Here is a 17,863-nt window from a genome sequence, read left to right as displayed (position 1 = left end):
TTGATGTACTTTGTGGATTCCTTTTATTGTTTATAGATATGCAAGTTTATTTCCTTAAGAGAAGAGCAGTATCTTCATTACTGCTCTAGTTACTAGAATATGGTAGGCATCTGATACATATTTGTTGAGCAAATGGAATTTTGGGGGATATTATGTAAATTTTATAATAGTAATTAGATTAAAATACCAGATTTTAACTTTTAATTAGTAACAATTGGTTTAAATATCAATCCTTCTTGTAAGTGAGTTTACTAGGATACATTTTCACTAAAATTATCTTTAAAAAAATCTGTTTTTACAGGTGGTTGTACCCAGAAGCCCTTTCCAGGCCAAGGGACTTCTTTTGTCATGCATAGAGGATAAAAATCCTTGTATATTTTTTGAGCCTAAAATACTTTACAGGGCAGCAGGTAAAGGTTTCTTTTATTTTACAATTGTGAATATTTTTATATATTTTGTTTTTCACAGCTCAAAAAAGTGTAGGTTTTCCTCCCATTAGCTTGATTTATATTTACCTTGTAGGAAAAAAATTCTGATTTGTTTTATAGTTTGTCCCCAGGTGTATATTTTATGTCAAGTTCAGAGAAAATTTATCTAATTGCTTTATATTTTGATTGTGGAAACAAGAAGCCATGTGAAGTGGTAGTAACATAGGGTCTATGTTTAGTCATACTGTAGATCCTTAGTAAGTGTGGGGTGAATGAAAAAGTGAAGGAGCTCATTTTGCTAGTTGGTATCAAATGCCCTTTTAGCTATAGTATTTATATAGGACTTCATTTAAATTAGGAGACTTTTTGATAGTGAAGGAGGCCCAATTAATGCTCTGATATCGGTCTAAACTGGGATGTCTGTCTAATGCATCCTGAGATGTTGGTCATTTTTCTATTAACCCAAAACCATAATTCTATACACTCATCTGTATCTATTTATTAGCTGTGATGGAAATTTTAAATTGCAAAATATTTATTATGTTTAAAGTATATTTTATTTTGAATTCAGGAAGCATTTCTTTGGCAAATCATTTTTTTTCTTAAATATTTAAGATTAAAAACACTTTATAATGAAGTGTTTTACATATAATGAAATGCAGATATTAAGTGTTCAATTTGATAGCTATGACAGTTCTATATAAAAAACAAGATCTACCATATTTTTATCACTCTAGGAAGCTGCTTCCTGGCTCTTTCTTGCCAATCAGTGCTGCCTACCCCAATCTTTGCCACTGATTGCCCTTATTGCATATGTTTTTGGGCTTCACATAATATAAATGTTTGTGTTTAGTTTTTTTGCTCAACTAATGTTTTTCAGATTCATTCATATTGTTACTTATATCAGTCTAATATTTTTCAGATGCATTCATGTTGTTACATGCATCAGTAATTGCTTTTTCATTACTGAGAACATTCCACTATATGAATATATCATAATTTATACATTCCTTTGAACAAATATTCTTCATTATTTTCAGTTTTTGCCTATTTTGTATAAGTTGCTATGGACATTCTTATACACGTGTTTTTTGTGATTCTATTTTAAAGTTCCCTTTGAATAAGAAATATCCAGGAGTGGAACTGGTGTGTCACAGAGTAAATGTAGATATAACTTTATAAGTGTCTGATACAGTTTCACCATTCTTTTGGAAACTTATCAGTTCCTGTTGTGCTTAAGTTAAAAAACACTTAAATGTTTTTTATTGTGATCTATATTCCATTATGGAATCCAAAAATAACAAAAAGCCTTGAGGTGGATGGGAAAACACTGATGGTATACACTGAGTAGCTCTTTGATTTCTGATACTTTGGATATTTGATGGCTATTCTATTTGTAAAGTCAACCAGCTGTTAAAGGAAATCAGTTAATGAAGATTTCCCCTCCAGTCACTTAATTCTTCATATTAGTGTTTTCTAGGTAGTTATCAAATTTGGTCACTGTGTAGCAGCAAAAGCATCACCTGGGAGCATTTTAGAGAAATCTAAGTTGTCAGACCTCATTCAAGGCCTACTGAATTAGAACTATTGAGAGCAGTATGCAGGTCTCTAATTTTGAAAACCAGTGCTTGACATCAGTTTTGAAGCAATGACTGATGTTGCCTGTTTTCATTTATCTACCTTTAATTTTAGTTCTTATATAGAAAACCATGGTTTTCTTTATACTTGGCCTCTGGTTCAAATTAGTTTCTTGTGCATGACCACATTTTGATTTCTGCTTTTGTTGGGGATAGAGGCTCTGTTTTGACACCATTACTTCAGCCCACTCTTCTCTAGCCCTATCTGTTATTCTCTTAGATCTACTTCACACTGGTGGAGCAATCACTAAATTTACAGTGTTAGGAGTACTACATAAAGAAATGGAGCATTTTGATTGAATAATAGCAGATGCCTTGTAGAAGACAGTACTGTATTGACAGAGTCAAATAGCAAGATAAAAGAAGGTCTTTTGAGTTGTTTCAAAGACCAGAGTAACCTGATCCAATCTCTAAGTGATACTATTAAGAAGATTTGTCATTTCCATTAATAATAATTTATTTAATAGATTGCCTTTTCCCTATATTCTTCTCAAATCAATCTATTTGGGAATAATTAAGATAGGGTATACTAAAGACATTAGTTATATATAAAGTTTTAAAGAGGAGTTCACATTGGGAAGTTTCATTGAGTAATAAATATGAATGTATACTATCTCTATAAGTAATAGTCGATAATTCTTTGTAAAAATAATTGGGAGTTAATTGGTTATTGTGTTGATTACATAACTCATTTAGATTTCCAGTACTTGCAGTTAATGGAAAATAGCAATGTAAGTAAGGATACAGAAAGAAAACTTCTGTGTAATAAGGCAATATTTATGAAATCTATGCATTTAAGTCTTTATATTTCATTTATGAAATGGTATCTTAAGCCATAGATATATTCATGAATTAGACATTTACAAAAATCTAGGTATATTATTTAGCTAACAATAAAACCAACGAGGCCTTAAGTAATGAAAGTTGAATTTTCCTCTCCCATAAATATCCTTGTTGGCAGACAAGGGATGTTGTGGCAACTCCTCAGTCATCAAGGTACTGGAGCCCTTCTGTCTGGTTTCTGTTTTCAATATGTGACTTCCAGCTCCTGCTCCCACATGGCTACCCTGCTCTCAGCTTCACAGACATTTTTTTTTTCATCCAGAAAGGGGAAAGGAGTAGAGGGAAAGGAATTCTTGTTCTCTTTAAAGAATGTCTTGGATGCTGTGCATATTAAATTTACTCACATCCCACAAGGGAGGCTGAAAAAAGCATTTTTTAGCTTAGTGCCCAACTGAAAATTATATTACACAATGAGCGGAGACATGTACTGACAACTCCCAATCTGCCACAGCTGCATGCATGATTTCCAAATAAAGTTATAAATTTTAAGGAAGGAGTAGAATGATTAGAACCAATATGGTTATTTAACCTTTGATTCATAGTCTACTGCTGCTTCAGAGACATACTGATACAAATCTGAAAGAAACATTGCTGTTCATTGCAGCACCATTTATAATAACAAGGACTGGAAATGATCCATTTCCTTTCAGTAGGAGATACTGGATTGGTTGAGTAAACTAAGCTACACACATTTAATGGGTTATACTGGAGCTGTTTAAAGGAACAAAACAGATCACTATATATTGTTATATTAGTCAAGATTTGATCAGAGAAGCAAAACCCTAGAAGATGTAACAAGGAATTTTATAGGCATTAAAATATATGCAAATTTTAATATTGAAATAAAAAATAAAATATGCAGTATAGACACTTAGCAGTCTATGAAATGTTGTTGCTTCCATGGTGGTGTTGTATATGAAGTTATGCAGACTCAGGAAGAGAAGAACAATATGAAGTAGGGTAAGTAAGAATGAACTGGAACCTGTACAAATGAATTGGACCCCAAGGACAGTCAAGAACTTATGCCTGTCTAGATTGATAGTTAGGGATTGTGCATGGAGGCTGTTTGAATAGCTTATCTAAGAAATGGTGAGGGCTTGCATTGATGGAAGGAGATAGGTTAGAAATTTCTTAGATTGCACAAAATCTTGGCATCTAAATGAATTTAAGGAAGGGAAAGAAGAGGGAAGTCTGAAGGGTAAGTGTAGGGTAAGATTTGCTTGTCTATAGCATTGGGGAATGATAGATTAGTAACCAGGAATAAATACCCTGTATATTTGTGTATGTTTTAAATATATACTGAGCTGGCATGAAGGTTAGAACGTTGGAGTCCTGAAATGAAGTTCAATACCCTGGGAGGTAAGTGAATGCCAGACTCTCCCGAAGGTATTTTCTTGGTCTTACAGATTTTGAGCTTCTGCTTTGATGACTCCATGGGACACAAGAAAGAAAGTTCAGGGCCCACTTATGGTAGAGAATATATTAGGAGCCCTTACTTGAAACTAAGACTTCACATGAGAGGCAAGGGTAATGGTAAAGAGAATTTCTTCTCTAGACTCTGTACTTGTAGTGAGAAAAAAAATTCTGAGAAATTTTATCACAAGATAACTTTTACACAGGATTATGATTTAAACATATACTAGCAGTATGGTATTAAAACTCTGAAATAGATAGTTTAACTTAAAGAGCTGTCAGAGCAGACACAATTCTCTCTGGAGTCACTTCATCCCAGCCCTCAGAAGAGTCCCACAGAAAAAGTTTCAAGGGGAAAATGGGCAGACACAGACTCATTAAGACTTGATCTATTAGAACTATCTATTAGAACTATTAGATCTATTAGAACTTGTATTAGAGAATACAAGAAAGAAGGTTTTATGTTTTAAAAAGACGATACTTGAGAATACAAGCAGGAGACAAGAAAATTTGAAAAGCAGGATAGAATGTTTATAAAAGGAAAATATAACAAATGAAAGAAAAAAGATCTCCGGAGAAATGAGGTCTAAATATATCTAAGGAGGGCCTCCCCAGTGGCGCAGCGGTTGAGTGCTGGGTTGCGAGGCTGCCCGCGGCCTCTGCAGCGCTGGTTCGATCCCCGGCTGCTCCCCAGCCACCGGAGGAGGGTCCCACATGGCGCGCAGACCTCTCCTGCCGCCCGCTGCTCCCCTCAGCAGTGTACTTCGGTCCTTCTGCCTGCTCTGCTTCCCGCTCTGGCTCTGGTGAATTCTCTCACCCTCCCGCGCTTCTGACTGTACCCAGTGCTTGTATAAATAAATAAATTAATTAATTAAAAAAAATATATCTAAGGAATAGAAATGAGTGTGCTTTCTAATAATGCTCATTGGTAGAATTTTGCTGACAAGGTCAGCAAAAAGTGGCATATTTTTGCCACTTTGCACCATTGACACTAGACAGATGCAGGGATAAGTACCACAAGAAAGTATCAACTCTCACCTGCTTTCCCCTGCATTTTCTTTCTTGCTGATTTCCCAAATTTGGAACAGTATTCTATACATAATTCTTAAAATATAGAATTTAGTGGATACAGGGTAAAGAATTTCGTTGGAGGTAAAATATCAGGTATCTAAAGTAAACTTGCTAACTCAAAGAAAAATTTCCCCCTGGTAGGTAATTTTTATCTGTATATCATTTATATCACTCAATCCTGTTCAAGAATGATTTGGTTATAGAGATAAGCTATTGCAGATTTTAGTTTTTAGTTGTAGTCCATAGCTCTCTTATTAGTTAATATTTTAGTGTCTATTTTCCCTTAATTTCCTTGTCAGACATATTCTTCCATGACCACTCCTCTTACCCTACTCTTATCTGGTTGTGAAGAGCCTGCCAGTCATAATATCTCACCTCCATGGTCTCAGGTGATGGACAGGTAGCTCAAACCAAGCTTTTCTGACTCCTTCAGGGAGTTCATATGTGGCAACAGAGCTGCACTTTCTCTGGGTGCTTTGCCTGTAGTAATGTGGGACTTGGGCCATGTCTCCACTTAGTGAATGATGGTCTCTAGTAGAAGAATATGTGGCCAGACTGACATGTTCACTAGGGGTAAGAAGGACATAATAAATAGAAGTCAAAATGAATATTCTTACTGTTTCAGTTCATTTGGGTAGTTCCTAAGTTCCCTGAGTTACTTATTCCTTTCATCTTCCTTTGATTAATATATTTCCCCCAGATTCGTCCATATGTCACCTTTCAGGTTTAAATTCCTTTGCGTTTTACCCCTTTTAGTCCCCTTAGACTTTACTAATATCATAGGTAATCTTCACTTATGCGATATGTCATCTTGGCTCAAGAAAAAGTACTTCCGTTTTAAGACGAAAACGTCACCAGTTGGGTTAGCACAATAAATTGCAGCCTTTCTTAACTTAATATAAATGCTACTTTTGTCCAAATGACTGAAGTGGGAGCCCCATCTATTTATATATAATGTACTTACTTCATAAGGTTATTGAGAAGATTAAGTGAGATAAGCTATGTGTGTATCCACCTAGTCTTTAAGCACTTATTAAGCACTTACATGCTACACTAAGGGCTTTATTAAGAAGACAATGTGCTATCTCATTTAATCCTCACAACAACCTTAACAGACATTTTGTCATTATCATCACTTTATAGATGAGGAAGCTGTCATTAGGGAAATTAAGCAACTTGCCCCAAACCACAGGCAGGATTGAACTCCAGGCAGTGTCTCTAGAATCAGATATTGGACATATATGGCATAGATGGTTCCAGTTAATCCTCACAAAAGTTATGGGGTATTATTATTCTTAACTGGAGTTAAGAGAACATAAGAAATTTACTATCAGAGATAAAAGTGATAGTTAGGTTTCAAACCCAGATCTTCTTATCCTAGAGGCCACCATGTTTTTAGTATTATCCTATTTGGCATCCTATTTAAACATCTATTGGAGGGTATAAATGAAACAATTTGCTTCTGGGCCCCAGGTTCATGCCAAAAAATGGGCTCTATCTAAAAAAATTTCCACAGAATTAAAATAAGCTTAAAATTTTTTTTTTATTTTTGTATAGAAGAGCTGGGATGTAGGCTAGAGTTGGGGTGAGAGGATTCAACAGAGACAGAGTGGGGAACAGAGCAGGCAGATGTACTGAAATTCACTGATAAGGGGAGCAGCAGGTAACACAGGAGAGATCTGCTGTGCCTTATGTGTGTTAGCTCCCTGGCCGGGCATGGAGGTCAGGCCATAACAGTGACAGTGCTGAGACTGAACCCCTAGGCCACTAGGGAGGCCCAAAATGATCAGCTTTTTAATTGAATGGAAATATATACTATCAATCGTCATCCATTAAGGCAATACATCCATTTATATAGTGTGTAGTCCATGGTTTGGCTATAACTGGAATAATTTCTCCTCTGGCATAGGATTAATTTGCTCCTTTGAAAGTTATAATACCTGCATATGTCACAATTCAGTGTGGTCACTGCATCAGGCCAACAGATAGGGATTGGGAGCCTCTGCTTCATGTAGTCATTAAGGGACCTAGTCACATGTCCCCAACTAGAAGCAAGGGCGGCTGAGAAATGTGTTCTTACTATGTCTTGGGGGAAGGGAAGAAAGCCTGGTGAATATACAGTATTGTCTCTGTCACTCTTCTTGACCTCTCTGACCCCCTTCTTTTGGGATCTGGTCCCTATATATTGTTATGCATTCAAGTATGTTTGGTGTGGTTGGTGGCTCTCTCACAGTTTTGTTGACAGCATTTAGAAATGATTTCTGTCAAACTAGCCAATAACTTTATAAACTAAAAAAAGAAAGTAAAAGTAGTTACATAACGTATTCTTTTACATTGCAAGAATGCAGCAATTTTCTTGAATTTTGTTCCTATTTTGAATACATAGTAGGTATAAGACTGTGTCTTCTATATTTGGAAGAAAAAAGTAGCTAAATATTTCTGCATTTCTAGATTGTTTATTGTAATTATGACATTTATTTATTTTTAAACAGTTCTTTTTAAGGATTTATTTTATTTATGCATACAAGCACTGAGGTACAAGCCAGAGGTGTGGGGGTGAGAGGATTCACCAGAGACAGAGTGGGGAACAGAACAGGCAGATTGACTGAAATACACTTCTGAAGGGAGCAGAGGGCGAGTCAGGAGAGGTCTGCTGTGCCATGTGGGTTGCTCCCTGGCTGGGGATTGAACTCATGCTGCAGAGGCTGTGGATAGCTTCATAGGTTGCATCTTAACCCCTTGCGCCACCAGGGAGGCCCTGTAATTATGACATTTAAATGCACTTGAACTTTTAAAAAGGGTAGAGGGATATTTCAAAAAGGTGGATAAGGAAGAACAATCTAGACACTGTCAAAAATATACAAAATAGTTAAGATTCAAAGAGTGAGTCACTGTGACCTTATCAGATATAGGCATCTTGTGAAGAAGCTGTTCTTGAATGTCTTTGGAACTTTCTGGTTCTGTTATTTAATTGAATGATTCATGATTTTAGTGATGCTGACTTTCATCTTATGGTTTTTCTAGCGAGATAAAAGAAACTAAAGGTCTTAAGCCACTTTGTTTCAGGATTCAGATTACCCTTTCAGGCAAAAAATAGGTCAGAATGATATTGAGGATTTTTAAAATAAATATACCAATTATATATGAATTCATACATTCTGACAAGAAAATTGTCTTAAGTAGCTTTTGAATGGTAGAGACATTAAAACTACTTTTTGCCAAATATCAGTGTATACAGAAGAGAGGAATTAGTATTTTGTATTTTAAATTTGTTTTGGTTGGATTCATTAAGCAGATTATTTTTGTGCATGCTCGTAGCATTTAATACTAGATACACTCACTGACTAGAATTAAGTTCAATTCAGTATGGAAAATTTAATTCATTTGTTAGTTTTGAATTAGTCTCTAAATTGAAATAATACTTGTGCAGAATTTAAAAAGCCAAAAAATGTCTTGTACCCAAAAATAGCTCTTCCTTACTTCAGCTTTCACTAAATTCATGTCTCTCTCCCCACAGGCAATCATTTTCAGCTTTTTTAGGATTTTTTTTTTCCGGTAACTTATAACTATACTTGTAAATAATGTGCTTATCCTGCTTTTTAATTTTTTGGCCATTCTTATTTTAACTTCATGCTAGAATTTAGCCATTTTGTTGCACCTCATTTTTTCCAGCGTCTTCCTCCCTCAACATATACAAACTTTCCCCAACATCTTTATGGAGTTATTATGTAATTTTTTTGTCCAATCACTATATAATGTTTACATTTCTCTGACAATATTAATATGATTCACAACTGAGAAGTGCATTCTTTATTTCCTCTTTGGTGGACAAGTTTTCATTTTCTGTAAACACATTTTTCCTTTTTATTTGCTTAATTTCTCATGTTTCTAATGTAGTACCTAACTCCTCAATGTAATCCTTTTTTATTATATTAGGACACATTAGGCAGGCAGTCAGGTTTCTTTTTCTTTTTTATTTAAGATTTATTTATTTATACAAGAACTGGGTACAGGTCAGAGGCGCATGGGAGGGTGAGAGAATTCATCAGACGGAGCGGGAGCAGAACAGGCAGACGGACCAAAGATACTGCTGAGAGGAGCAATGGGCAAGGCAGGAGAGGTTTGCTGCACCATGTGGGTATCTCCCTGGCTGGCTGGGAATCGAACCCTCACTGCAGAGGCTGCGGACAGCTTCATAGTGCAGCACTCATCCCGCTGTGCCACCAGGGAGGCCCTCTTTTTTTTTTTTTTGTCTGTAAGCAACACTCTGTCCTTGAGCAGTCTGAGAAAATGGTTAAGAGTCTAGATTTTGAAACTGGACTGCCTGAGGTTGAGATCCTGTTCTGCTACTTACTAGGTGGGTGACACTGGTGAGCTCTCAGTGTTCCTACATTTCAGTTTCCTCATCTGCACAATGAATACAATTATAATACTCATTTCATCAAGTTACTTTAATGATGAAAGGATAAACAGATTTAAAGGTATTTATCCTCCAACCTGACACAGTGACAATTTTCAGTGCTGGTGGTGGTTGATGTGATTGTGCTCTCCTGGACTGACATCATTCTGTCATTAGCCCTTTGTAATATCTGCAGTTATTTTATCGATGTATCTGTATAAGGGCAGTGATAAGAGTTGCTAAATGTCAACGTGGAAACTTATCTACAAAGAAGTAGCTTGATTACCCTATTGAATTAATTTTCATTTTTCAATTAAAAAGAGCTACTAAAAGAAATCTTACTATTTTGATATAAATACGATGTTATAATTAGTTGTTACAATGCCATACATTATTTTTCAAGAAATTTTATTTTTCTTATAAAAGTGATGCTTGCTCTATTAGTAATTGTTGATGTTCCATAAGGTACTCCTGAACTTCATTGGCCTAGATCAACAGTTTTTTTGTAGAGTTCAAGTGTGGGCCAGCGTTTAGGCTAAGCTCAACGGAGCAGTTCTGGTTTCTACTTTTAATTGAGGTCAGGTGTGCATATTGGATGTGCTTATCTTAGTTGGACCTACTCAGATCACTGGGACTGTGCCTGTGGTAGCCTTTGGTCTGCCTCTCATCCTCTAACTTGGATTTGTTCACATGGTGTAGTCAGAGGTATCAAGGGAGGACAGAAGCGTGCAGGGCTTGTGAAGCGTAGGCTAGAAATTGGCTGACACACAATAATTACTGCTATAGTTTGTGGGCCAAAATGTCGCAAGGTCAGACAAGTTTCAGAAGAGGGCAAATAGACTCCGTTTCTTCATGGGAAAGTTACAGTGCAAAGGGTATGGATATAGAGAGGCTGAAGGGGTTGTTGCTATTTTTCAATCTTTCTTATGTGCTTATTGAAGCGCTTGAAAAGTGCAAAAGAGAAGGTCAAAGCATTTTATATATCTGTCCTCTAACTACCATTGACTTTTTTCTTGTATATATCAGCAAACTTGTTAGCCTACATTTTTAAACATTACTGCAAATTTATTTGTTTTCAGTTATTTCACTGCAAGTGACCTTTTACATTCTAAATTTATTTGTTTCATATTTGTTCTTTTATGAATTGTTCACATCGATTGCTGTCTTAACCTCAGAGGAATAACATTTATTGTAAATCTAAAATAGTCAGGGAATGAAGCTAGTTGTCTATCTTGTGATAAGATCTCCATCTAGCATTGAGTAGCAAGAAGAATCAAAAGGTTTTCAATTAACTTAAAGTGCAGAATTACCTTTGAACTTGTTTATATATTCTCGTTGATTGACTTGGTAAGCTGAAATATTCATGAAATAGGACCCAGTGGAATTTTCTTATACTCTGGCATATTTTTTATATTATTCACATTCACTTTCAAGCTTATTTTGGACATTGAACAGACAGCTATTTTTGATCATTGGTCTAGTCCAACTGAATGCATTCCAACGACTACTCTTAAACTACCTATTAAAGGGTGATATTTGTGTTTTTAACAAAATTTAAAGTTATGAATTATATATAGTCTTTGTAAAGTATCAAGCATCATAGTTATATAGAATAAAAAGTGAAAGTTCCTTTCCCTGCCCTTCAATTCCTTTCCTCAGATCTTTGTGTATGTACTTATATACATATACATGTAAACAATTATATAAGATCATGCTATACAACTTTTGCTGATATAACTTGTAAATCGTTCCTGATGTGTTTACATTATGCAAATATATGGATGTATAGAATACATATAGCAAATAATTAGAGCACGTTATAACTGTTCTGTAACTTGATTTTCTTTGCAGTTTATTTTGAATATATTTCAAGGTTAGTTTACAAAGATTTTTAATTCCTAAATTTTTTTTGGGTGTGCCATAATTTATACTTGTTCCTATTATGGAACTTGGAGTTGTTTCTAAATTCTGCTTATTCTAAACAATGTTAAAAATAAACATCCTGTGTATATGTATTTGGGCATGTAGAAAAAGAAAGTTAGAAGCCTGTGTTCTTTATTGTATAAACTATAAAACCTATATTTCTTAATTCTGTTGTTATTCATATATATATTTATTATAAAGCCTTATATATCCTTTAAATTCTGAGTAGTAACTGATTGATGAAGTTAGATACTACAAGTCTCTGAAAAGCTGTTAGTAAAAAACTAGAAGGATAAGGAACTGTTGATACAGGTATTGTGGGAATATAGGACTCAACTCACTATTTATGGCCTGAAAGCTAAGAATGAACGAAAACTGGCAATATTTGTAAGTCATTTTACTTAGAACTACTAAAAAAAATGCCTTGCACTTTTATTTTCTTATGTATCAGAATCTTGCCTGTTCTTGTAATTTTTAAAGGTTTTCCCCTAATTTTATCATGAAAAGTATTTTTGTTAGTCTGTTTATTAGAAGTTCACCTTGAAATAACCAGATCCTAACACTTCACTGTGACTTTCTGGGAAAGAATGTCACTATTTTTATCTCTGCTCACCAACTGGCAATCACTGAACAACAGGGGATGGATTACTAATCTACCTCTTTATAGCTAATAACTAGAGACATGTATATTTGTATATGTAATATGTTTATATGTATAGTTTTCAAAGTGGGCAGAAAATATTACAACAGTTTTTTTATTCTTTGTATCTCACTGTAATGACTTTTTTCCAGTAATATGGTTGTCTCCATTTATTCAAATATTTTTTACATCCATTAAAAAATTGTCTAGATATTTTCATTAGTTTTATCATATTTGTTAGTGTTATTACTAGATGTTTTATGTTTCTTTTGGCATTGTAAATAGCATATATGTTTTTCAGTACATCCTAATTGGTTATTACTGGTATATAGGAAAACTACTGATTTTTGCATGTTAATAATTACATTTGGTGACCTTGCTGAGTTCTGTAATAATGTTAATTACCTTAGATTTTTTTTTAGGTGAACATGTTATTGTTTATAGCTAATGGTAGTTACAACTCTTTTTCCAGTAATTAGTGAGAGAAGGCATTTTTATCTTTTATCTTTATTAGAAATGTGTCTCATTCTTTCTTAACTGAGGCCCTGGTCTGTAATTCTTTGTTAAGTTATGGAAACTTATCTATATTTTAATTTAGTCAGAGACCCCTTCCTCCCACCTCATCTAAGGTGTGGAATTTTATCATTCATTTAAGGTGTCTGATAAGATGATATGGAGGAGATTCTTCTTTTCTCTGGATGAGGTGGTTTCATTAACATGTTTACATTTGTTAAATAATTCTTATATTTCTGGGATAACTGCCCTTTTACAGTTGGATAGCCTTATGAATATCATTTTCTCTAAATGTACTAACATTTCCTAAAACAGCTTGTTTTACAAACTTCATAGCAGTATCAATCTACAGTGCCCCTTCATGCCTTGTATTAAACACAATTTCTCATAGTTGATTTTCAAGGAGATTTATAATTTGGTGTACTTCACTATCGTACATACTTTATTTTCCCCCAAATGTGTTGGGGAGCATTATGGTGGGAGTCAGCTTCCTTTAATAATTTTATTTACAAAGTTAAATGCTTCATTTTGAGGTAAGTTCAAAAATTTCAAAAATAGTACAAAGAATTTATATATATATTCCTTATTCAGCTTCCCCCTATGTTAACCTAATACAGTAATAATGATCAAAATCAGGAAAATAACAGTGATATAATACTGTTAACTCCTCTACAAACTTAATTTAAATTTCATACTAGTCCCACTGTTGTCCTTTTCGGGGTCAGGATCCAATCCAGGATCTTTATTGTTATCTCCCCTTAATCTCCTTTGTTTAACGTGAGATAGTTCCTTTTTTTTTTTTTTTTTATCTCTGTCATAATTTTTACATACTGCCCACTGTTTTGTAGAATGTCCCTCAATGTACTTCTTCACAATTAAATCCATATGTATTTTTCTTCGCAATTAAATCCATATGTATATGTATTTTTGCAAGAATGCCATAAAAGTGACACATTGTGCTTCTCAGCACATTGTGCAAAGTGGTGATCGCCATTTGTTTGACTTTTTTGGTATTCACATATACCACTGCTTAGAATGGAATACTGTGGCACAAAGGTAATGTAATGCTAAGTTAGAGATCTCCAAATTAACCAGATGGAGTGATAGGGTTGAGACTAGGCTCTTGGATGGGTGGATTTGCTCATCCTCTCCTGGTAGACTATAAATTCTGACAAACGAGTTGATAGGCTTTCTTAGGTGTGGAGACTTAGAATGTGCTGGTAGTAACCACGCAGCCATCAAATAACATATATTTTAGAAATATGTTCCTTTTTAAAAAGAACATTTATGTTTTATCACTGCATCATGTATAATGCAAATTGAATAAAACCCTAGAGAGTTTCACATTTGTGAGAATATTAGCATTACTGTAGATTAGTGCCATGGCAAAAAAAATGACCCTATTATCTTTGTAATGGTAATACTGTGCCTCACAGGGAGACTTGAATCTGTAAGAGTGAGTTGTTATTTTCTTGCAGATGCCTTCTACATGAGTATTAATATATTAAATCAGAAAGAATTTTAAAGTTCTCTCTAGGGGCTCGGGAATATAATGTAAAGGTTTCAGTACTTACCTTTTCCTTAAACAGCTCGTAACTTGTGTTTTACATGTGTTTGTAGATGTGTATACACACACACACACATACACACACACACAGAGTTTTGCTCCTCTACTTCTTTGTATGCATCTTTTCTTTCTACATGGAATGCCCTCTTTTTATTTTTTATTTTTTCTGTTTATCAGTTGTGTCTTCCTTGGTGATGAAATTCCCTTGATCCTTGTGATTGTCGCTGCTCTGTACTCCTGGAACAGTTTGTCCTCACTGCTGCATTTTGATTTGTTTGCTCATTACCTCTTTCCATTTTTATAATTTCCTTGTTTAGTGTGTGCTTCTTAAGTCCTGGGACTGCCTTTTTCAATTTTATATTCCAGCATCTTAGATGATGTCTGCAAATACTGGGTACACAATAGCTATTAAATGAATACATGTATATGGTGCATAGTATATGTATTATTTATACATTCTGCCTTATTTAAAATGTGTTTTCTTAAACTTAAAAGCAATATAAAAAGTAGAAGAAAATTGAAAGGAAAAGGGGAATGATAGGAAATAAAGTGGGGCAAAGCATGAATTAATTCACATCATGAGTAGAAGATGTATATATAATATGAATATAATGTACACTATATTGATTACACTTAAAAGTCTGTCTTATCTGCAATTTGGGCAAAAAAACTGCATTATAAAAATGTTGACCTTGGAAAGATTTGTTATTTTTGAAGTTGTTTTTTTTTTTGCTAACATATATCTGATGCTAAAATGTTTCTCTGTGGACTGCTCATTAGTGCTAAATTGAGACTGTAATCAGAAAGTGGTAAAATAGAGGCCTTAGTTAGCCCATTGCTATGGGACTAATGAAAATGTGACTCCTGTCTATACATTGTGCTTTTCAATTCCTGAAGTTTCTTTCTCTAATTTTTCTTATCCACTCTGTCAAAGAGCACATAACCATGTGATAGGAATGCAAGAATATTGATTTGCAATAATAAACTTCTTTTGAAATAAAAACTTTTTTATATCAATGTAACTAAAAAGGACCTGTGAATTATAGCTTGCTCTGCAGGTCACCTATTTGCCAAGTTTAAATAAATGAACATATTAAATTTGTATTCTTAATCTCCTGCTGTCAGGATTAAATTTATGCAAACCTAAGAGGAGATTTTTATGGTTCTTTTTAATATATGACTCTTTTACTTAAAAAATTTTAATATAAGACTTCTTGAATCTAATTCTCTGCATGATATTTTTAAATGGAGGATTAAGTTTGCTGTTCTGTTGCTTAATTTTTAAAATAATGAGGCCTTATTACTCTGGGTAATTTATTTAGTACAATGAAGTAGTTAATCACTCAGTGGAAACTTTTCAAAGGTAGTGTGGGTCAAGATGCTAACCTATTTATTTCGGTATGCCAACCCTTAGAGTTAGGTATTTCAGGGATTTGCTAATCACCACCTGGCAACTGATGTGTAAGGTGGGAAAGATAGGACTCTTGAATGGTGGCCACTTGCAAAAGCAAGTGTGTATTGCCTTCAAGCATTTTCTGTTGCCGTTCAGATCTTGCTGCCAGGGCAAAGAGCTCTAAATAACACGCATTTAGAGCTCTTTGGCATGTTTGCTGGATGCCATCAACATCCTTCTTGACCCTCACTTGATTTGGTAGCTGAGAACTGAGGGGAACACTCTGCTCCAGTTGAATGTCTGTCCCCCTGCTTATCTGTTCCTTTGTCTATGTCCATCTGATACTGAACTTAAGCCACTGATGATTAGACTGGAATTAACTGCTGAACATATAATCTGTAATGGAGGTTGGTAAACTTTTTCTGTGAAGGGACTGAAAGTCAATATTTTAGGATTGTAGGCTCTGCTGTTTCATGAAATTACACAACTCTGCTGTTGGAGAGCAAAACCAGCCCTATTCAGTATGTAAATGAATAGGCCTGGCTGTGCTTTAATAAAAATTTGTTTATAAAAACTTGACAATATGAAGGTTGCCTGCCCCTGGTTTAAACAGTGAAAGTAACTGATTCAACACATTTGTATGCTATATAAAAAAATCTAAAAAGTGTTTTCAATGCTTCTAAGTTTTCTAATGCAACTGTCTCAGGCTTATCAGCTTAAGTATCTGTTTTGATATTTAGTCACAAAAGTAGTTTTTATAGATATGGCCATTTTATTTAAAATATTTAAAAAGTATTCATCTTTCCCTGGCACTATTATAGTAATATCAATGGATTGGAGTATACAAAAATCAAAACATAGCATTATCTACCACATTACTGCTAATAGTGCCATTAAACTTAATGGTTTATCCTTAAAAATATGATTTAAGAAACTATTTTTGACCTGAAAAACATGACCAAGATATGTTTCTAAGTGAGAAAAGGAGATTGTACATGCTATTTAGAACTCTTCTACAATGTCACTCTATTTGTAAAAATATAAAAGCAGATTTACATGTCTGTGTATGTGTACACTTACATATAAAAAATATCTGAAAAGATACTGACTTTGTGTTCTTAATTTTCAGAGATGAGATCAACTCTGGTCAATATAAGCAGGAAAGATTTATTGAATACATAGCTCAGAAATCTCTGGAGTGCTTAAGAACTAGGTTTAGAGGCCATATACTTTGAGCATTGCCCACAGTTCCACAGTAAACCAGCGGCCGTCAGTGAACATGGAACTGCAGCCTGAACCATTGCGCCACTGAGCCTGGTAGCTGGATCTGCCTCCTTTGTTAGTGCTCTGAAATGGATCCAGGATACCTGCTGCTCTTGTGTCATCAGCTTCTAATGTAGAATCTGGTGTGTATGCATTGATTGGCAGATTTCACGTTTTGAACTCTAGTTGCATGGGAACCCAAGAAAGTGAATATAGGAATTTACTTCTATGTGCTCAAAGGGCATTTATAAAGCGGAGCATTTCCCAGTGTTGGAAAGGAGTACTCAACTTGGGATCAGGAAAGAATGATAGCTGTCCATTGCAGATACCCAGGGAATTGTTAGCACTGATTAATTCTGGGGAATAAAGTTAGAAAGGCTGACTAGGGAGCATAAGCATAGACTAACTTTTAATTTTATTGTTTTGTGTTCTTTGAATTAAAAAACAGACCATGAGTAAAATAAACAAAAGGGAACAACAATTTTTTCCCACCACTCCATTGTTACCTCCTCTCAAATAGTAATTCAGAGACTTATAATGGCACTTCTTTAACGTATACCTAATTTCTTAATACTAAATTGACCTTGTGATTTCCTCTTCGATTCAATCAACCTTATATTTATTGAATATACTTGGTTGGGCAGACAAGTCATGAAATATTTTTCTCTGGAATGCCAGTATCTTGTTCTTCCTTTTGTCCTGGTGAAGCGGATTAGTTTATCTCTTTGAGGTGTACAGAACTCAGCTTTGAAAATTAAAATGTTGATGGTTTT

General features: G+C 34.6%; 1 protein-coding gene across 1 annotated transcript in view; it reads left to right on the top strand.

Annotated features, from left to right (window-relative positions):
- The window catches only part of BCKDHB (branched chain keto acid dehydrogenase E1 subunit beta), a gene marked incomplete at its 5' end in the record, with an annotated part of 180,772 nt that overhangs the window by 45,281 nt on the left and 117,628 nt on the right, over nucleotides 1-17,863 (top strand). The window contains one exon of the mRNA XM_084228864.1: nucleotides 302-410. Within this exon, the coding sequence (XP_084084990.1) occupies nucleotides 302-410 (109 nt within the window). The remainder of the gene's footprint in view (nucleotides 1-301; nucleotides 411-17,863) is intronic.

The sequence above is a fragment of the Talpa europaea genome (genome assembly GCF_964194135.1).
Source record: "Talpa europaea genome assembly, chromosome: 2".
Lineage (NCBI taxonomy): Eukaryota > Metazoa > Chordata > Mammalia > Eulipotyphla > Talpidae > Talpa > Talpa europaea.
This window is presented reverse-complemented; position numbering and strand designations above follow the sequence as displayed.